The 20,440-nt window shown below is 38.7% G+C and overlaps 1 protein-coding gene across 1 annotated transcript in view; it reads left to right on the forward strand.

Annotated features, from left to right (window-relative positions):
- The window catches only part of SYNDIG1 (synapse differentiation inducing 1), a 181,517-nt gene extending 161,666 nt beyond the window's left edge, over nt 1-19,851 (forward strand). The window contains exon 4 of the mRNA XM_069954757.1: nt 19,518-19,851. Within this exon, the coding sequence (XP_069810858.1) occupies nt 19,518-19,676 (159 nt within the window). The 3' untranslated portion in view covers nt 19,677-19,851. The remainder of the gene's footprint in view (nt 1-19,517) is intronic.
- Nucleotides 19,852-20,440: the final 589 nt, after the last annotated feature.

Consider the following 20,440-nt stretch of genomic DNA (forward strand, 5'->3'; position numbering starts at 1 on the left):
CCGAATGTGGCCGATAATCGCTTTGTGTAAAAGGGCCTTAACCCGAAAAATTATCTGTCAGTACTAAATGCTTGAAGATTGGTACTTTTCATCCATAGATTAATACTGTAAATAAGTCACTTTCATTTTTTTTTACATGATGTATTCTTTCAAAAAAGTTGTATGTATTTCTGTATAGTTGCACGTGAACTCAAAAACACTGACTGTAGAAGCTGAATCATAAACTTCCTATGAGGATTACATGACGTTAGGTCTTAACACTTTTCATTACCATTTTATATTGGTCAGAAAATGAAGAGCAAGTTGTATTTTTGGTTATCTGCCATCATAACGCTATTTAAAATGGTTTCAAGTCTTCTCTGAAATGTAATAAACAGTAATAATTTCATTGGGTGTAGCAGATACTCAATTTTTAGTCAGTACTCTAAATGTGTGGGTCTCATTTGGCTTTAAGCCATAAATTTAAGAGGTCCTCCAGGCTTAAAAAAACTTTTATCAGAAACAGCACCGCTCTTGTCCTCAGTTTGGGTGTGGTTAGTTGCTTAGTTTCATCAAAGTAAGTGGAGCTAAATTACAATACCACACACACAGGGGGTGGTGCTGTTTTTGAAAAAAAAAAAAGTAGCTGTGTTTTTCTATTCCTGAATAACCCGTTTAAGTAACATGAGTTTAATGAAAATGTAGGATATTTTAGAAGATGCCGAAGAACCTTGCTTAAGAACCTAACTGAAGTTAGGATGATGCTTCACCAATGGGTTAAAGTGCTGTCTGGTTTAGAAAATATAAAAAAAATATCAAGTATCCAAAGGGGAATTTAGAGCTAGGGGTCCCCTGTTTTGGATCTTCCATTAGGTAGCAGATACAAAGAGTATCTATTGATCTGGAGGAGCGATACATACCATTATATAGACAACCAATTCACATCAATAAGAAACTTTTTATATTTCATTGTGATGGCAGATAAAAGGACCATATGCCCACATTGAAACTTTGTAATAAGATTGTTGTTTGAAGATCCCCTTACCACAAAGAGATTGTCTAAATTGGAAAAACTCTTAAACCGTCATCTACTTGCTGCAAAAAAAATATTTTTTAGAGAAAGAAAACATTTTTTAACAATGGGTATGAAATCTGTAATTTCATGTGTTACTTTCCTAGACAAGTTTAGAAATAAATACCTATGGGGATTTGACGCACATTTGTCTACATTGTAGAATCATGTCAATAGTGTCTATAAAACAATGTAATACATTGCTGTACTGTATAAAAATGTCAACTTAATGTTGACTCTCTGTAGAATGACGTTTTGTTATCTGGGCTTAAGGCTTGTGTGTGGACTATAACATCATCATTCTTACCAAGCAGAATTAAAAAGTGTTCACTGTAACGTCTCAAAGCCTAGCACCTTCATTTAAGTACTTGTCCATTCTATACGATTTGTAAATCAAAACATTAAATTGCTGTATAAAACGTAAATAAAATGATTTGTCATCTACTTTGTTGTATTGTTTGTTCATTTTTGGCTTGTTTTTCTTATTCTAAAATATGAAAAATACATATTGTCTGTCGTAACCCCAGCCCCTAATGATTATCAATGGAGGGGGCCAGTGGGGGGTGGGGCTACAGCCCCTGGCTGGCCTGCCACTTCTAATGAAGAGGGCCTGACATGGGTGGGCCGGATCGGTGGTCAGAGGGGCGGTAGACCCGCCCCCAGTGCTGTTAATGGCTTACGGGCCAGAGGATTTCACAACTAACAGCAGGGGAATGGCGCAGAGGATGAAGTTAAAGGACATTTCTTCATCCTCAGCCCCCCATGCCCACTAGGAGCAATCAGCAGGGTAGATTCTTTCAGCCTGCTGATAGTTCCCATTTAATGACCAGGCCATTTTTATATTTTTGCACTTTAGTCTTTTCCTCCTCGCCTTTTAAGAGCCATAGAGGGCTAGGGGCAACTAAGACAATTCTACTTTACACCAGTTTAATAAATACAGGGCTGGTTGGGGTGTCATTTTTGCACCATGATCTCTAGTTTTTGTCAATACTATGTGTGTAGATGGAGATTTTTGATCTCCTTCTTTAAAGTTTCATCTGATACATAAAAATCAGCAGTCCTGGTGCTTTTTTTCTGTTTTATTAAATCGGACAATTACACATGCCACAATATATAATGTTTGTTTATTTTTACTTTTTTTTATTTATAAAACAATAAAGGGGTTGATTTAACCCATAGCTGCACCAGGACGTTATTGAACGTCCTCGTGCCGCTATGGGAGTTCAGAGGGGGGTCGCGCGGCGACCACCCTCTGAACTGCCGCGATCCCGGGTGCCGCGAGTAGCCCGGGCTCGCGGCTATTAGCGGGCACGGTCCGATCGCCGTGCCCGCTAATTAAGTACTTAGAAGCAGCTGTCAAAGTTGACAGCTGCTTCTAAATACTTGCTGTTATACATGCCTGGTGGTCTAGTGGGGGGATCGCCCCCCTGCGGCGCGATTGCGGGGGGGCGATCCCCGCATCCATCCCGGGCCGGGGTCTGCTCCGTAATGGCGCTGATCCCGGCTCGGCATTCTATTACTTTTGGCTGCAGCAGCCAAAAGTAATAGAACACCGATCTCATGGATTCATGCAGTATAACTATACTGCATGGATCTCTATGAGAGATCAGAGTACATATACTAGAAGTCCCCCAGGGGGGCTTCTAGTATATGTGTAAAGTAAAAGAAAAATGTATTTTTAATAACACAAAACCCCCTCCCCTAATAAAAGTCTGAATCACCCCCCTTTCCCCATTTTATAAATAAAAATAAATTAATTAATTAATAAACAAACATGTTTGCTATCGCCGCGTACGTAATCGCCCAAACTATTAATTAATCACATTCCTGATCTCACACGATAAACGGTGTCAGCGCAAAAAAATCCCAAAGTGCAAAATTGCGCAATTTCTGTCGCATCAAATCCAGAATAATTGTAATAAAAAGCGATCAAAAAGTCATATATGCGCAATCAAGGTACCGATAGAAAGATCATATCATGGCGCAAAAAATGACACCTCACACAGACCCATAGACCAAAGGATAAAAGCGCTATAAGCCTGGGAATGGAGCCATTTTAAGTGACGTATATTTGTTAACAACGGTTTGAATTTTTTACAGGCCATCAGATACAATATAAGTTATACATGTTACATATCGTTTTAATCGTAACAACTTGAGGAACATATATAACAAGTCAGTTTTACCCCAGGGTGAATGGCGTAAAAACACATTTCCCCCAAATAAAAGAAATGCGTTTTTTTTATCAATTTCACCACACATATAATTTTTTTCTGGTTTCCCGGCACATTTTAGGCAAAAATTACATCTGCCATAGCAAAGTACAATTAGTTGCGCAAAAAATAAGGGCTCACTTGGGTCTCTAGGTGGAAAAATGCAGGCGCTATGGCCTTATATACACGAGGAGGGAAAAACGAAAACGCAAAAATGAAAACTGGCTGTGTCCCCTAAGGGTTAAACATTTCGGGAGGAGCTTTGTCATTTTATTTACACTTTTTTAGTCCCCTTAGGGAACTATTACATGCAATCATTAGATTGCATACACTGGTCATTGCTATTCCATTGTATAGCATTGATCAGTGGCATCTGGCATCTTCTCAGAAGGTTTAAAGTGTCACTGTCGTGAATTTTTTTTTTGCAGAAATCAATAGTCCAGGCGATTTTAAGAAACTTTGTAATTGGGTTTATTATCCGAAAAATGCATTTTTATCATGAAAAAGCAGTTTGAAGCTCTCCCCCCTGTCTTCATTGTTCTCCTATGGAGAGAGCTAAAGAAAAGACCAAAACAGGACAACAAAGAGTTAATCTACGAATCCCTCACGGGATATCTCTTCTGACCATCACCAGTGACCTGTCTGAGCTCAGATTACAGCTGTCACCCAGCTCCCTGCCTGTAATCCTCTGTTATCTGCTTTCTGCTGCCGGCTAACTCCCTCCTTCCTCCTCCCCCCTCCCCTCTCCCTAGAACAGACAGGGGACGTCTCCTGCAACAAGTCACAATTTTCAGATTTTTCAGAGTGGATGAAAAAGAGGAAGGAGGGGGGGACCTGGGAAAAGGCTTTTTACATGCAGATAATGGCAGATTTGGCTAATAAACCCAATTACAAAGTTTCTTAAAATCGCCTGGACTATTGATTTCTGCAAAAAAAAAAATACGACAGTGACTCTTTAAGACCTCCTGCAGTCAAACGAAGTGTTTGGGACCCCCTCAGACACACTGTGAGGGTCCTGATCAGTGACAGAAATGCAGCTCTTGTCACTGACACATAAATATCGTGAACACTGTGTTTAAGGGGTTAATGGAAAACCCAAATGCTTGCCATTAGAAAAGTTGGATGCCCCATAGGGAGTCCTGGAAAACATGGATACAGCCATAGGCTATATGCATGTTTTTCTCACAGCTCCAGATGCCAAACGTTCAGGTTCGGAGAACATTGCTGAATCCGAACAGTTTGGCAACTCAGCTCAACACTTGTGTTAAGAATAAATGCTAACATACTTATATTGGGAGCTCTCTGCAGCCCCATCCACCAAACATGCTGCACTGCCCCCGCTCAGTCCCAGTCTCTGAATGCAGACATATAGACTCTCCATCCATCCATGGTTGCCTCTAGAAAAACAGGCAATGTACACATTGTTGCCTCTCCTAAACTGTGCCTGCACTTCTTGCTTGAGCACACCTATAGAAGAGGCATATATTGTCACATTTTCCTACCCCATGCACCCCGTATGGACAGAGAATCCTTCCAGAGTAGTCAAAGACTGAGACTGAGCAGGGGCAGAGTGACATTGTCACTCTGAGTGGGACTAAAGAGAAGACTACCAATATGGTTAAGTTAGCAGGTGGGGGGATATCAACTAGAAAGTAGGGAGTTCTGGAAGTAAAGGTTACATATGTGCTTGTATTGGTGAACTAGAGACGAAAGTAGGATGGTAAAATCAATCCATTTATGGCCGCTAACAATCAGCTCGTCTTTGTCTTATATTTAAATTTTATTTTTTTTAATTAAATTCTTTTTTTATATTTAATTGTTTTGTTTTTGCTATTTTTTTTTCTCAATTAAATTTAAATGTTATTGTAGAAAATAAACAACTCCTTTAATAAAAGAGCAAAGAGAACACATTGCTATCGTAGTAATTATACAACCTAAGATCAGTTTTTGACGTTTGCCTCAAAGAGAATGTTTTTGTTTCCGCAAACCAGCAGCAACAATGACCTCATTGTCACCAGTGGCTTTTGTGTAACAGTATTTGATTATATCACTAGAGAAGTAATAGGAATTGTTCTCACTGCCATAATGCTAATGGAATATTTTATGCAGCCTTTTAAGTGGCTCAGTCACCTCTAGACTACATCATTCTGTCCTATGTGACAAGAAAGATTATTTATTTATCGTGCATTTTAGCAAAGATTCGGCATCAGTAGGGATTTTACTAACGTCATCGCTGTTGTGATTAAAGAATATTAAACCATTTCTTATTATTGATATGCATGATGCATTTTGTTTTGTATCTTGGATTTTCCTTGACACTTGACATCAATTCTCAAATGGTAAAAAAATATCTTCTAAACAATCCAGACAGCGCACTTGATTTTCCTGACTATACCTCAGTTATTGATTTACTGTAAATTGAATAGTGGAGTAAAATCTGCTTTTATCACTACAGAATAGACGGTTTGATAGGCTTTTGATTTCTAGGACTTCCATGTAACAAGATCACAATGATAGGAGTTTTTAGGCTTTTAGGGTTATGTTGTACATTTTTTCTTTGTAATTTGACATCTTGCCCTACCCTAAACTTTTTATTATTATTATTATTATTATTATTATTATTAACCCTTTGAGGACCACGCCCAAAATGACCCAGTGGACCGCACAAATTTTCATTTTGGCGTTTTTGTTTTTTCCTCCTCCCCTTCTTAGAGCTCTAGCACTTTCATTTTTCTATCTACAGGGCCATGTAAGGGCTTGACTTTTCAGGAATAGGTGTACTTTGTAATGGCATCTTTCATTCTACAATAACATATATGATGGAACCCCAAAAATATCATTTATGAAAGTATAAATTGACGAAATAGTAAAAAAGAATGCAATATGATAACTTTTGGGGGGTTCCTGTGTCTATGTAATGCACTAAATGGTAAAAGTGACATGATACCATTATTCTATAGGTCAGTCCGAACACAATTATATGCAGGTTTACACAGATTCTCTTATGTTATATATATTTTTTTTATTAAATCCTTCTTGTAATTAATTATAAATAAAATGGTCCTAATGTGACGCTTATAATGGTTTTTCACCTACGGGACTGTATGGGGTGTCTTTTTTTGTGCCATGATCTCTAGTTTTTATTAATACCATATTTGTGTAACTTGGACGTTTTGATCACTTTTGATTAATTTTTTTTAATATATAATGTAAAAAAAATAACGGCAATCCTGGCACTTCTTTCCCTCTTTTCGTTTACGCCATTCACTGTTTGCGATGCCCATTGTTATATTTTAATAGATCGGACAATTATATATGTTTATTTATTTAATTTTATATGTTTTTTTTAATATAATGGGAAAGTGGGGTGATTTTAACTTTTATTGGGAGAGGGGCTTTGGGGTACTTATAAAAACATTTTTACCTTTTTTTTTTTCTTTTCTTTTCTTTTTTTTTACACATTTTAAGTTCCTCTGGGGGACTTTTACCTGCCATAGGCATAGCATTGATCAGTGTTATAGGCACTCTGCTGATTGAGCCTGCCTGTCACTTACACTTAAACATTTAAGAGGTTAAAGGCAGGCTGCAGCGCGATCGCTTCAGCCTGTCATTAACGGTGAGGGCCCGGCTGCTCACTGCAGCCGGCCCCCACCTGCTATGAAGCACAGTCCGCTCCAGAGCATGTTTCATAGTGGGATAAACACCGAGGATGTACAGTTACGCCCAGGGTCATCTGGTGACAGGCAGCCAGGGCGTAATTGTACGTCCAGGGTCGTCTAGGGGTTAATATTATGTGATTTGCATAGTTAACTAAAAGGCTTAAGGGCACTGATGTTGGTTTATACTATGGTATAGGTGTTGCTCTCTGAAATCTATAGTGTATAGTTCAATTGACGTCAAAATCTCATGCCTTTAAATACTTATCAGCTACTGTTGTGAATCCTTTCCAGTCTGACACTTTGCTCCCTGCTGCCACATCTGGCTGTGACAGGAACTGTCCGGAGCAGGTGAAGTTTACTATGGGGATTTGCTACTGCTCTGTACGGTTGCTGTTATGGACAGAGGTGGCAGCAGAGAGCACTGTGTCAGACTGGATAGAAAGCTCTACTTCCTGTAGGACATACAGAAGCTGATTAGTACTGGAGTCATGAGATATTTAAACAGAAGTAATTTACAAATCTTTATAACTTTCTGACACCATTTGATTTGAAAATATTTTTTTCTCCTTTAAAACTAAGGTATGCTTGCAAACAGTACTTACAGTAAAATTTCTTAAGCATCAAAAAGTGACAAAGAGTGGGTTCATAGTGTAATCTCTATTGGTCGTCATTGATGTGCAAGTAGAAGATGTAAAGTTTCTGAGCATTATAGTATTATAAGATATCAGATAAGTTGTTAGATGTATGATTTTTGTGTACCGTGCTGACAGATGTCAGGGAGCAGAACTAAGAATTCAGCTCTAGATACACAATGTAAAGGACATGATGTGACTTAAAAATATACCGGTCATTAGAATAAACTTTTGACATATCTCAAAGATAAGTCAATGGTCAACGTCTGAGTGTTCAGACCATTACCAATCCGGAGAACAAGATCAGCGTGTCCTCTCCTGGCTCTGTTTCATGTGACCTTGATGGCTGCCTAATGTAAGTCAATGGAGCTGTCACTCTAACATAGACACAAATTGGGGCGAGGAAGCCCACAGCCCTGATTGGCCATGGTTGGAGCACTCAGATGAAAGCTTTTGACATATCACTGTGACACGTCATACTTTTTTTTTTCTAATGACAGGTACGTTTTATTATCAGACCAATAGCAAAGGAACTCAACTGTGTGGGGGTGCTAAGGCAAGAAATAGTCCAGTTATACCAGCTTTTACATCTCTTTGATTAATCTGAACAGGACATGATTTTAAATCTTCTTCATTGTATAGCACATATAGAGTATTACTCCTTATTAGTGATGAGCGAATAGTGAAATATTCGAATATTCGATATTCGTACGAATATCTCCCGAATATTCGAATATTCGATCCCATTAAAGTCTATGGGAACAAGTATTCGATTATTGAAAAACATCTATTCGACCACTTTGAGGTAAAAACCGGAAGCTGGGGGATTTGAACGCATATCGAATATTTATTGAATATTCGGCGAACTATTCGATAATATTCGATAGATCGAATACCTTACTATTCGATCGAATATCTATTCGATCGAACAGTATTCGCTCATCACTACTCCTTATGCATTTATAGATGAAATCAAATTCCCACACCAAGGCACGTTTTTGTGAAAATACTGTGTTAATTTATTCTGCGCTAGATTTTTCCCTTATTACTTGAATTTCAATCTACAGATTTGTACATTTATCATAGGAGAGGCAATCATGTTTTATTTATGGGGAAAAAAAAGTCTAACGGATACAAATTGGTGTCTTTGGACAGTAGAAAGATGAAAAGGCATAAAGATATTGTAAAAAAAGAGTCATAATGTAATATCATGTTAGAGCTTGTTAAGACATTGTAATGGAAAAATAGGCTATATATGATAGAAATTGAATTATTCTTAATATTGTACTAAAAGATGAAATGCGAGGGCCATTACTGAGTTTATGATATGCCCTACTCAGATCTAAGGAAACTCTATACAATATTAAGACCTGACTTTTTTTTTTACTCAACAAGATAATAAAGAATAAAGAATGCATGCTGTATATGTATTATTACTGTTGTTGATATACGTCATTGATATCATTATCTACAAATAGTATATGTTTAGGCTTTTATAGGACCATTCAGATTCCCACACTGTAATAACTGTATGTAACTGTAAGGCATGCATTGGGTGGAGAATTATGTATTAGGCTCTGGAGCTGAACTCACTCAGTACCTGGCATTGAATATCAGTCCAATGCTGGTTGCATAATTCCTTTCTTGACAGTTTCTGCTCCAGTCCTGGTGACAGTCGATACTCCCACAATGCAGTGGACCAGAGTCCTTATGAAGATCTGCTAGTATAGCCTGCCATAGTTAGGCTATGTTCACACACCATCAAGTTTTTGACCATGACAGACTTTTTTTTAGGACAGCTGTCATTTCACAACAAATAGCCATTATTTTAAAACAACACCCATTGTTATCCAAATAACAGACATTGTCATAAAATAATGGCCGTTATTTGCAGCGAAATGATGGCTTTACAATAAAAAACTATTGTGTATCAACATATCAATGCAGGAGAAAATGTACAAATCTACAAACTCTTAAAATATAAAATGAAGCAAAAATACAAGAATTTTACATAAGACATATAAAAATTGTGTCCTGGGAAGTATAAAATTAAAAGTGAACAAAAAGCCCCATCTGTTCCAAAGTGGACCTGATGAAAACAACTAACTATGCAAAAACCAGTTGACAGTGGAAGCAGTAGCAGTAGCAGCACTCTCTTTGACCTAGTAGTGCCTAGAACAGTAAGTTGATGGAGAAAGCAGTAGCAGCACTCTCTTTGACCCAGTAGTGCCTAGAATAGCCAGTTGACATTGGAAGCAATAGCAGAAGCAGCTACGGTTACTTGAGTTTAGTTACTGGCTAGTGTAGGGCTCAAACTTTGTGTTAACTAATCCAGGACTGCATGCTGGCTGGTCACAATATGACTACTGCAGCCTGTTGCCATGCCTGTTGCTAACACCAATTTTCCAAGCACTTGGGCCACCCATTCTTCCACCTTCACTTATAGTGCTGTCACTGCAACTGGTCATACCCTGAGAAGGGCCAGACTTTGAATATTTCGATATATGAAATTTTTAAATAGGAAACTTAACAGGGTTAACTTCACCCAGGAGAGCTGTGGACAGCAGTGGATCACTGATTTATTAAAGGACTAAACATGTAAAGTGACAGGTAATTCAGAGGCTCAAATTCAAATTGGCATCAGTGGATCTCTGATGTACAATGATTGCAGTTGTGCTGCCAGACACGTTTTTTTTTAATAAAGGACTAAAGATGTAATCTGACAGGTGATTGAAAGGGTTAAAATCACCCAGAACATCTGTGAAAAACGGTGGATACCATGTACTGACATGCAAAGTGAGCAATTTCCCAACTACAGAGTTATACTACTACTTTCCTCACACTTTCCTCTATCTCTGCCTGATATCTAATATAGCTTCTATAACCCTGCCTATCATTGCCTCTACCTATCTCTTTTTTCTTTGTGTGTGTGTCTGTGTGTGTGTGTGTGTGTGTGTGCGCTTTATTCATGTTTAGTAGTTTGGAACACTCAAATAATCAATTGAGTAACGAACCCAACATTAAAGTCAATGGGAGAATAAAGCATTTTTTCTTGGCAGAGTGGAGGGTGTCTAGTCTACCTGAAAACCTCAGAAAGTGATGGAAACACTACAGAAATGGATTAAGAACAGCAGGGGGACTTCAAGGTCGCTTTACTAGCTGTATTCTATACCTCTGTTAGACTAAGTAGACATCTAATACTGGTATACTATACTGTATACAGATGTTTTTTTCTGTGTCACACAGGGATATCACTAGTCCTGAAAAAGACATTTTGGTGGTTGTGGATTAATGTGTACTCCAATATCACTGTAGCACAGTATACAACTGTGTATACTAGCTATATACTAGCACCAGTATACTGTACCACTATCAGTATCAGTATACTATCTAATACTAGTATATGGTATGTTTGTTTATTTGTTGTGTCACATTGCGAGATTACTAGTCCTGAAAAGGACTTTTAGGTGTTTGTTAGCCAGTTTACCTAACGGAGCCCTACACTGCCTCGGTCCCTGCTCCAGCTTTCCCTGTCAGCTAACAGTATCCATGTGAATCGAGCATCAGGTGACCTGGGTCTATATACACCGAGGTCACCTGATGCGGTTTGCCATTTTACTGCTAGACCAGTAACCAACATGGTGGAACATAGCAGGATGTGCCAGCCGCTTCCCTGCATGTTTATCAGTTTATTTAATCTGACAAACATTGCGGGAAGAGAATTACTATTTTACACGAGTCTCACACAGTCCTTACTAAAGCATTGAGTACTTTTGAGCACCCCGATACTCAAGCAAATCGTATACTCAACAAGTTCATCTAATTAACTATTCATATGAATAAAAAGCCATAGTCAACCTCCCATTTCCCATTCTCACTAGGTTTTATCTTCATCCTTCTATTTCCTTATATAATCCTAGACAGACTTGATGAGGTTAAGGTGGATCCCTTTCTGGACTCCTTGAAGGTGCATCACATTCAGGACTTCTTATCTTCATACTAAAGATAGTTCTTAATAACATTCGCTGGATACTTAGGGGATGTTGTTCCGATGCATAATAAAAATTTGAAGTCAAGCAGAGGCTGTTGGGAGATGTCTTTGTTGCATTTTTTCTTCGCCTGGCTATAAAATTTGACCATGTGACCATGTGTACCATGTGACCTTTCTTCCAAGGCATTCTACTCAAGTATACTTGATTTTTTTTTTTTTTTTTTTTTTTTTTTATAGAGACGGGAACAATTTCTGATTTTTTTTCTATAGAGCTATCTGAATTTTAGTTACACTCTTGCAAGAAAACGCCCATCAATTAATTGAGGGAATTTGTGGTTATTTCATAGCAACCAACATATGTTTCATAGTAATTTCCTAGGAGTCTTGTAGCTGAGCTACTACTTATAAGCTTAAAGTATGCAATATTATAATCCCACTTTTAAAAACACATCTAAGTTTGCAGAACAAATAAACATGGACCTCATTTATATCACTTTAGAGTACCATACAGTGCCCACTGTGGTTACAGGACTATTACTCCATTACCCTAAGTTTTTGAATTGGTCCTAGACTAGACTCTATTGGGCTATTGGGCAGATTTAGGAAAATGGGGGAAGGGGATTTGTTTTTTCCTGCGGAATCTGTTGGCGCTATACAAATAATAAAAAAAAAATATTCCTAGTGTAAAAGTTCAGAATTTTGGTGCATGTCATATGTATGCAAAAATGTGGGACTTTTTTTTAATGCTTTTCTCATGGATGGGTTCAGAGTAAAGGACACGACATATCAGAATTGTATATATACAACAGTGTATATATAACAGTATATATACACAGTATAAGAAAATAGTAAATTATTGGGCAGAGGGAGCTGGTGCTCATGAATATTGAAGTCTACTGAGCAGACGCACATATTGTCTCATTAAGTCTTTGATATTGAGGAGGGTATTTCTGAATCAGCTGCACAGAACAATGCAAGTGATAGATTATTATGTTCAGTGTCTCTGTCTAATTTATGCTACCCAGAATAAACCTACTGACAGAGTTTCTTTAATTAAGTGAACTTTGTGTTAAAGGGGTTTTACCAGGTAAAGCAAACTGATGAGCTACAGCATAACACATCCAATGATTAACGGAGTGCCAAAACCTGGCACCCCCTCCAATCAGCTGTTTAGCGACCCCACAACACATTGAAGGGGGACAGAAGCTGCACTCGGTTACTGAAGCTCAGCTGCCATTCACTTGAATGGGAGCCCAGCTGCAGTTATACATCACCACCACTACACAGTGAACAAAGCCAATTGCCCAGTGACTGATGACCTATCCTGAAGATTATCCATTTTTATTGCCTGAAAAAAAAAAAAATTACAACCAGTATAAAATGCTTGCAAGATAGGCTTTTTGAAATTAAGTTAAAGTTGTCTCCAAACAACAAACAGCTATACGAGTATATTATACCTGTTAAATGTGGCAAGCTGATTTTCCTTGTTTCTTAAAGAGTCACTGTCGTATTTTTTTTTTTTGCAGAAATCAATAGTCCAGGCGATTTTAAGAAACTTTGTAATTGGGTTTATTAGCCAAATCTGCCATTATCTGCATGTAAAAAGCCTTTTCCCAGGTCCCCCCCTCCTTCCTCTTTTTCATCCACTCTGAAAAATCTGAAAATTGTGACTTGTTGCAGGAGACGTCCCCTGTCTGCTCTAGGGAGAGGGGAGGGGGGAGGAGGAAGGAGGGAGTTAGCCGGCAGCAGAAAGCAGATAACAGAGGATTACAGGCACGGAGCTGGGTGACAGCTGTAATCCGAGCCCAGACAGGTCACTGGTGACTGTTCAAGAAGATAACGGGTGAGATATTTGTAGATTAACTCTTTGTTGTCCTGTTTTGGTCTTTTCTTTAGCTCTCTCCATAGGAGAACAATGAAGACAGGGGGGAGAGCTTCAAACTGCTTTTTAATGATAAAAATGCATTTTTCGGATAATAAACCCAATTACAAAGTTTCTTAAAATCGCATGGACTATTGATTTCTGCAAAAAAAAATTTCACGACAGTGACACTTTAAGTCTTTTAATAGTGCCAGCTAGGATCCAATGATACATTACTTTGATAAACTCTGTCAGGGTTCAATATGAACTCACAAAATCCACAGTGATCTTTTAAATTATTCAGGACCTTTACGTTACTGTTTATGTATTCTGTTGCCCTACTCGGGGTGGAAGGAGACACTATAGGAGTTCATATTGCTGTATTTTAAATTATTAAGGCTGTTTAATAAATTATAAGTATATGAATGTATTCAAGGAAGACTAGTAGATTAGAATGTATGCAATGTACTGAATTTATTAACTTGGGGAAAAAGTAGACTGCTTTCACTAGTAATCCAAGAACATACTTTCATATATTGCTTCTGGACTTTACATGTGCATCCTCAGGATACTTTTGAAGGTATATCCCATCAGGCAGCAGCTGTGTGCAAAGGAATATTGCATAGGAAGTTGCATTACCTGCACAATGTAATGCCAAAGTTACCGGTTCCTACAGTTAACAGATGATGCTCTCTGCCTCTATCTCCATTAGTGACAGGAACTATCCACCAGAGCAGGAGAGGATTTCTATGAGAAGGGCTACTATCTGTCATGGACAGTAGTGGAAGCAGAGACTGAAAACAATACACCACACATGCAGGACATACAGCAGATGATAAGTACTGGAAGACTTGAGCCACAGAGGTACAAAGAGACTGTTGTAACATGGAACAATGGTATAGACACAGTCATAGCAGCAAGAACATCAGATTTTGTGTCCAGATTCTATAGCCTCGGGAACTTTCTTCCTTTTTGCAGGTTAAGAGATAATGATTGCTTTTTGCTACCTGCACTTTTATATGGGTCCTCTTTTATATGACCTAACATACCTTACACTCTACTCAAGTGTAAAGATTTCTGTTTGTTAGATGTGGGGAATAAGTTCTGACTTCACTATGGGGCTATTTGAATTCTGATTATGCTGTTGCAATGGGATGTGCATCAATAGATCAAGGTAGTTTGTAGTCATTCCACAGCAGCCAGCATGTGTTACATAGTCATTTCCTAGGAGTCCTGCTGCTGAGCTAGTATTTCTAGGCTTTTAGCATGCAAAATTAGATAGAATTTTGAAAAATACATCTAAATTGCAAAAAAAAAAATTGACCTCACTTTTATTCTTTACTATCTGTTCCTGCTTAGAGAAATATTTAAGAAATGAGAGGGTCTACACATTTTGATTAAATTGGCCACACATTCTTTCCAAATAAAGGCCAGTCCAACCATAGCCACAAGTTACAATCACCATAGCAAAACATTAAAGGGGAAGTATCAGCAGGTTAGATGAATCTATCCTGCTGATATGTCCATACCGCAGAGGAGACGCTAAGGAGGAAGATATATCTCTTACCTTCCTCCTCGGCGCCGCTCCAGTGCAGTTATAAGTTTGCTCCACATTGCTCCACCATTTGGGTCTGGATTGACGCTGTGGGGGCATTCTGTTCTCCTAAACTGTTCCTCAGTGCTCCTAACAGTGGAGCAAAATACTAACTGCACCGGAACCGATCAGCGAGATCGGTGGCTCATTTGCTGTGCCTTTACACAGCACAATAAACTGAGCAGATGGACTGCATGTACGATCCTTGTATCACTCATGCAGCCCTGAAACCTCACAGCACAAATATGTACATATTGGAGTCTGGGATATGTATATATCCGTGATATTAGTTTCCAGATGACAAGCAGCAGTCTATACATACTGCATCTTCAGGCCGCTGCCTCCTTCATAATGAATGACAGCCGAAGGAGGTGGAGCATAAAGATACAGGTGCCGCATGGACTGAAAAGAGACAGATGCTGGATCACAGACAGTGTGGCTGGTAAGTATAGACTGCTGCTTGTTTTTTGGATATATGCATATCCTAGAACCCAATTTATACATATTTGTGCTTTCAGTTTCCCTTTATCTTTCTTGGATGCACAAACCCTATTTACACTGGCAGATGAGTGGTCAATAAAGATACATTATTGAGCATGGCCGATGCGTTTTCTTGGTCTTTGGCTGATCACTGTCCCTTTTACACGAGCTGATTATCGGCTGCAGAAGCGTCTCTAGCAACCCTACCTCTCTTTAGGGACCCTTAGGCTAGGTTCACACAAGTTCTATTATTTCAAAATAATGGACGTTATTTGACCTCAAAATGACGAACGTCCACAAAGACGCTCGTCGAACAGCCCAAAGAAGACGTTGTGTGAACCTAGCCTAACTCTTTCTCCAACTACTATCATTAAAGGACAGCTGGAAGCCATTTTTTGCATATAAGGGGAGATTTATCAAACATGGTGTAAAGTGAAACTGGCTCAGTTGCCCCTAGCAACCAATCAGATTCCACCTTTCATTCCTCACAGACTCTTTGGAAAAGGAAAGGTGGAATCTGATTGGTTGCTAGGGGCAACTGAGCCAGTTTCTCTTTACACCATGTTTGATAAATCTCCCCCATAATCTTTAAATCATCAGTAGAATATTTAAAGGAGTTTTATTATTGAACATATTGATAGCCTATCCTCAGGATAGGCTATCAATATCTGATAAGCAGGGTCCCAACACTCAACACCCAGGTGGTTTTATATTATGGTTATTTACATATTTACTTCACACAACAATGCAAACCTGCTTTGTATTGTATCACTTTCTTTGTTCTTTTATGAAACCTGCCAGGAATTTGTCTGCGACTTGAATTAGTAAAATTCCATGTCTTGGTTGTTTGTAGTCTGATCACATATCTTATCTTGCTGGAACTCCAGGGTATTAATATAAAATCAATTGGGCTGTATGTATTACACAACCAGGCAAAATTTGATACAAAAAAAGATCTTATGTCTGAGATTTACTAAAAGTAGAAAAGTAGACATACATCATCTCAATACACAATATACAGTGTATAGTCTACCTGGTATTCTTTATTATCTTACAAATCATTTCATAAATCCTTTAAGGCTATACAAATGAAAAAAAATGTAGGAGGTTTCCCAGTAACCACGAATGCAAAAAGATCCTAAGACATATTTCAGAATAATCCCAATGAACATGAAATGAAGTAATTAGAACACGATATGCCACATACGATAATGAAACTAAAATTACAGCAGTAGGCTTAAGTGTGTATAATAGCGACTCTATTTCTTAGAATGTTAGGGTTGTAAGTGGTTAGCGTAGACTAGTGTATCTTAATTAAGTACCTCCAGATTGTGTGTAAAATTTTCGTAAGATTTCACAGAAAATTATATATATATATATATAATTTTTCTTATTCCATTTTATTGGTTTTCATCATTAACCCCTTAAAGCGACTGTGTACCCAAAGTCTTACCCCCCCCCAAACTGCTTGTACCTTCGGATAGCTGCTTTTAATCCAAGATCTGTCCTGGTGTCAGTTCGGCAGGTTATGCCAGTGATTGTCAAAAAAAAAAACAACTACTTTTAAACTTGCAGCCCTGTGTCAAATTGGTGTGGCCTAGAGTGTCTATGCCATAGGTTTGCAACACCCCTTCATCCCTCCTCCCCACCCTCTTCATCATTAGGAACGCCCCAAGAACAATTTCTCCTATTCATCACTTGTGTGAACACTGCACATGAGCTGAATCATTAAGGCACCTGTGCACTGTTCAGGTGATGAATAGGAAAAATCCTGCCCGGGGGCGTTCCTAGTCAAGAGGAGGGTGGGGAGGCATTGCAATCCTAGGGCGGACACACACTGTAGGCCACGCCAGTTTGGCACAGGGCTGCAAGTTTAAAAGTTGTTTTTTAGGACAATAACTGCATCACCTGCCAAACGGACCCCAGGACAGATCTTGGATTAAAAGCAGCTATCCAAAGGTACAAGCGGTTTGGGGGGGTCAGATTGTGGGTACAGAGTCACTTTCACATCTGCAATATGTATATATACATTCCTGCAGTGAGTGGTCACGCAGCTGCCTGTCATTTATCCCTTAAACATCGCAATGCATAGCGATCGGAACGTTTATGGAAGTCAGTGACAGGCAGGCACCTGTCAATGACTGATAGGGACCCCCACAGCATGGCTGTGTGGGTTCTGATCAATGACGCTTACAGACAGGGGTAAGACACTTACTTCTGTCCTGTTGGATCAGCGATCTGTGCATAGAGCCGGCTCTCAGGCAGACTTTATGCAGAAATCGCCGATAGTACTGATTAATGCTATGCTATAGCATAGCATTCATCAGTATATAAAATCTGAGCATTGCATATATTAGTCTCCTAGGAACTTATATATGCAATATTCAATGTGTAAAAAAAACAAAAAACCTTATAAAATAAAGCCCCAATAAACGTTTTTATTACTTCCTTTCCTATTATACAAATAAATATATAAAAAAAATATAAAAAATAAACATATTATATATTTTAGCATGCAGAATTGTCCGCTCTATTAAAACATGGTGCATGGTGAACAGCTTAAAGGAAAGGAGAAAAAATCCACCAGATTGCTGATTTTTTAGAAAAAAATAAAAAAAAATTCAAAAATTTTCTTTTATATCAATATGATAGCAATAAAACTAGAGATCATAGCACAAAAAATGATGACCTGTAGCTGAAAAAATAAAAGCGTTATGGCTCTTAGAAGGCTAGGAGGAACATTGCTTCAATTTGACCTGGACATCTATTAATGCATTAAGGGGTTAATAGTAGATTCACAGGAGCAAGACGATTGCCAGAATCATTCCAGAGATTATCATGGAATTGGATGACAAAATGAGGAATAAAATAGTCACATTCCTGACATCCAACAAATTAAGAATTTTTGTCAGTGCATCAGGCATCATGGGCAGTGATGTTTATGGGATTTCCTCCACTCATGTCCTATTGGGTGTACCAGCGGTTAGTTCTACTGGATTTGAGAAATACTGGTGTGCAGTATGAGAGTACTCATCTATTTGACAGTAGCGGATTTATGTACATATAGAGGTTTTCAGAGGACTACACAACAAAGATACTATCAATAATTTTGGGTGCATACTGTGCATGTATTTTATAGAGTTGATCGAACCTCATAAAATCCTAGGTTCGATCGAACTTGAATATTCCTGAACCTTCCGCATTAGAATGCTGATGCCTTCTCGCTCCGTAGGGAAGGAGGAGAGTGCCCGGGGACCTCCTGGAATTCCGGGATTCAGACTATTACCTAGGCTGAATCCCGGAATTCCAGTGTTCCCCTGGCACGCTCCTCCTTCCGCACAAACCAGGAAGGCATCAGCAATCTAATGCGGAAGGTTTGTGAATGTTCGAGTTCACCGTAGTTTTGCGGTGTGGAACAATGCCTTATTTGCAATGGGATCCCGGCCGGAGCGTACACACATCGTATACGCTCCGGCTAGGATCCCATACGCCACCGGAAAAAAACAGACATGTCAGTTTTCTGCGGCCGGAATTCAGTGAATCAGAGCTCTGCGGCCGGACAGATCATTCGGCCTGTACTTGAGATGATCCGGCCAGAGACCGGCCGTTCCGTGACCCGGATGGGGTCACGGAGCGGCCGGTCTCATACGTTGTGGGAACATAGCCTTACAGTGGATTTACAGGTTGTAACAATAAATAGGTTCATGTGCATCTGAAAGTGAAACAACAAGATATACAGTTGATATATTCAGCCTACAGTGTGTGTGAGTAGCTTCAGCAGATCCTAATGATGTCACACATGTCTATGGGATAATAATGTATGACCTTTCCAGAAAGACCTGTGCCCTTCTTACCTTCTTTGTCCATAAGATAATGTTGCCTTGTGTCCATCATCAAAACTAAATATGAGTAACAAATACGTAATGGCTTTGTCATCAAACCTCAATAAGAAATACATGAAACTATATCATAATGCAATTGTAGATTTTATATTTCCAGAAATAATTCTTATTTTTTCTTATTTTACAATTTGTAGACAAACAAAGCAGTGGCCAAAGGTGACTTTCATCAAGCAAGTTCCAGTTCCCGGAGGGCACTCTTCTTAGCGGTACTATCTATCACCATAGGAACAGGAATTTATGTCGGAGTGGCCGTAGCGCTTATAGCGTACCTTTCAAAAAACAACCATTTATGAACTACAAAAAGCCTAAATCTGAAGAAATGGGACTTACTAAGAAAGAAAGGCACAAGACTAACCTTACTGAAGTTATTGACTGTACGAAGATGAAGAGAGGACGAGAATCACACTCTAGTCGGAATGTCGCTGTTCAAAATCGGGATCTTTTCATTCATTCTTGGATGTACATTCTTTTTCATCATGGGTTACTTTTTCCTATTCAAGCGTCTTTCCATTGTTATAAGCAGCCAGTCAAGACTGCTAGGGAAGCTTGCTTTTCTAGGAGACATGGCAGATGGAGACCAAGAAATTGACCTTTTTTTTTTTTAGGTGTTTGCTAATGTGTCATTGCAGCAGGTCAAAAAGGCTCATACATTCCATTGTAAACCAACGTTTCTGGCTTGTAAATCCCAAATTATAGCAATATATTAATATGCACATGATTCATTCCCATGGGCTTGATGGAATCAATTAATGTCTGCCCCCCAGGCTCCTTAGTAACGGAACAACCTTTCATTCAGTAAATCAGCATGAGATCCCCTGCCTTTTTAACTTAATAGAAGCTGTTTTAGCTCCTTTGACATTGCCTTTGTTGGTTGGGTTGAAGCGAAACAATATTGAGCATGTTCTGAAACTATCATTTTTCAATGCTATGTGATATCGAAAACACATTTGAAGAGAAGCATAGGCAGGGAACTGGAATTTGCTTTTTCAGTCATTGAACATACATTGAATGGAAAAAGAATAACACTGCCAGGTTATAATTTCTTATAGTTTACTCT

This window comes from Dendropsophus ebraccatus, chromosome 15 (assembly GCF_027789765.1).
Source record: "Dendropsophus ebraccatus isolate aDenEbr1 chromosome 15, aDenEbr1.pat, whole genome shotgun sequence".
Classification (NCBI taxonomy): Eukaryota; Metazoa; Chordata; class Amphibia; order Anura; family Hylidae; genus Dendropsophus; species Dendropsophus ebraccatus.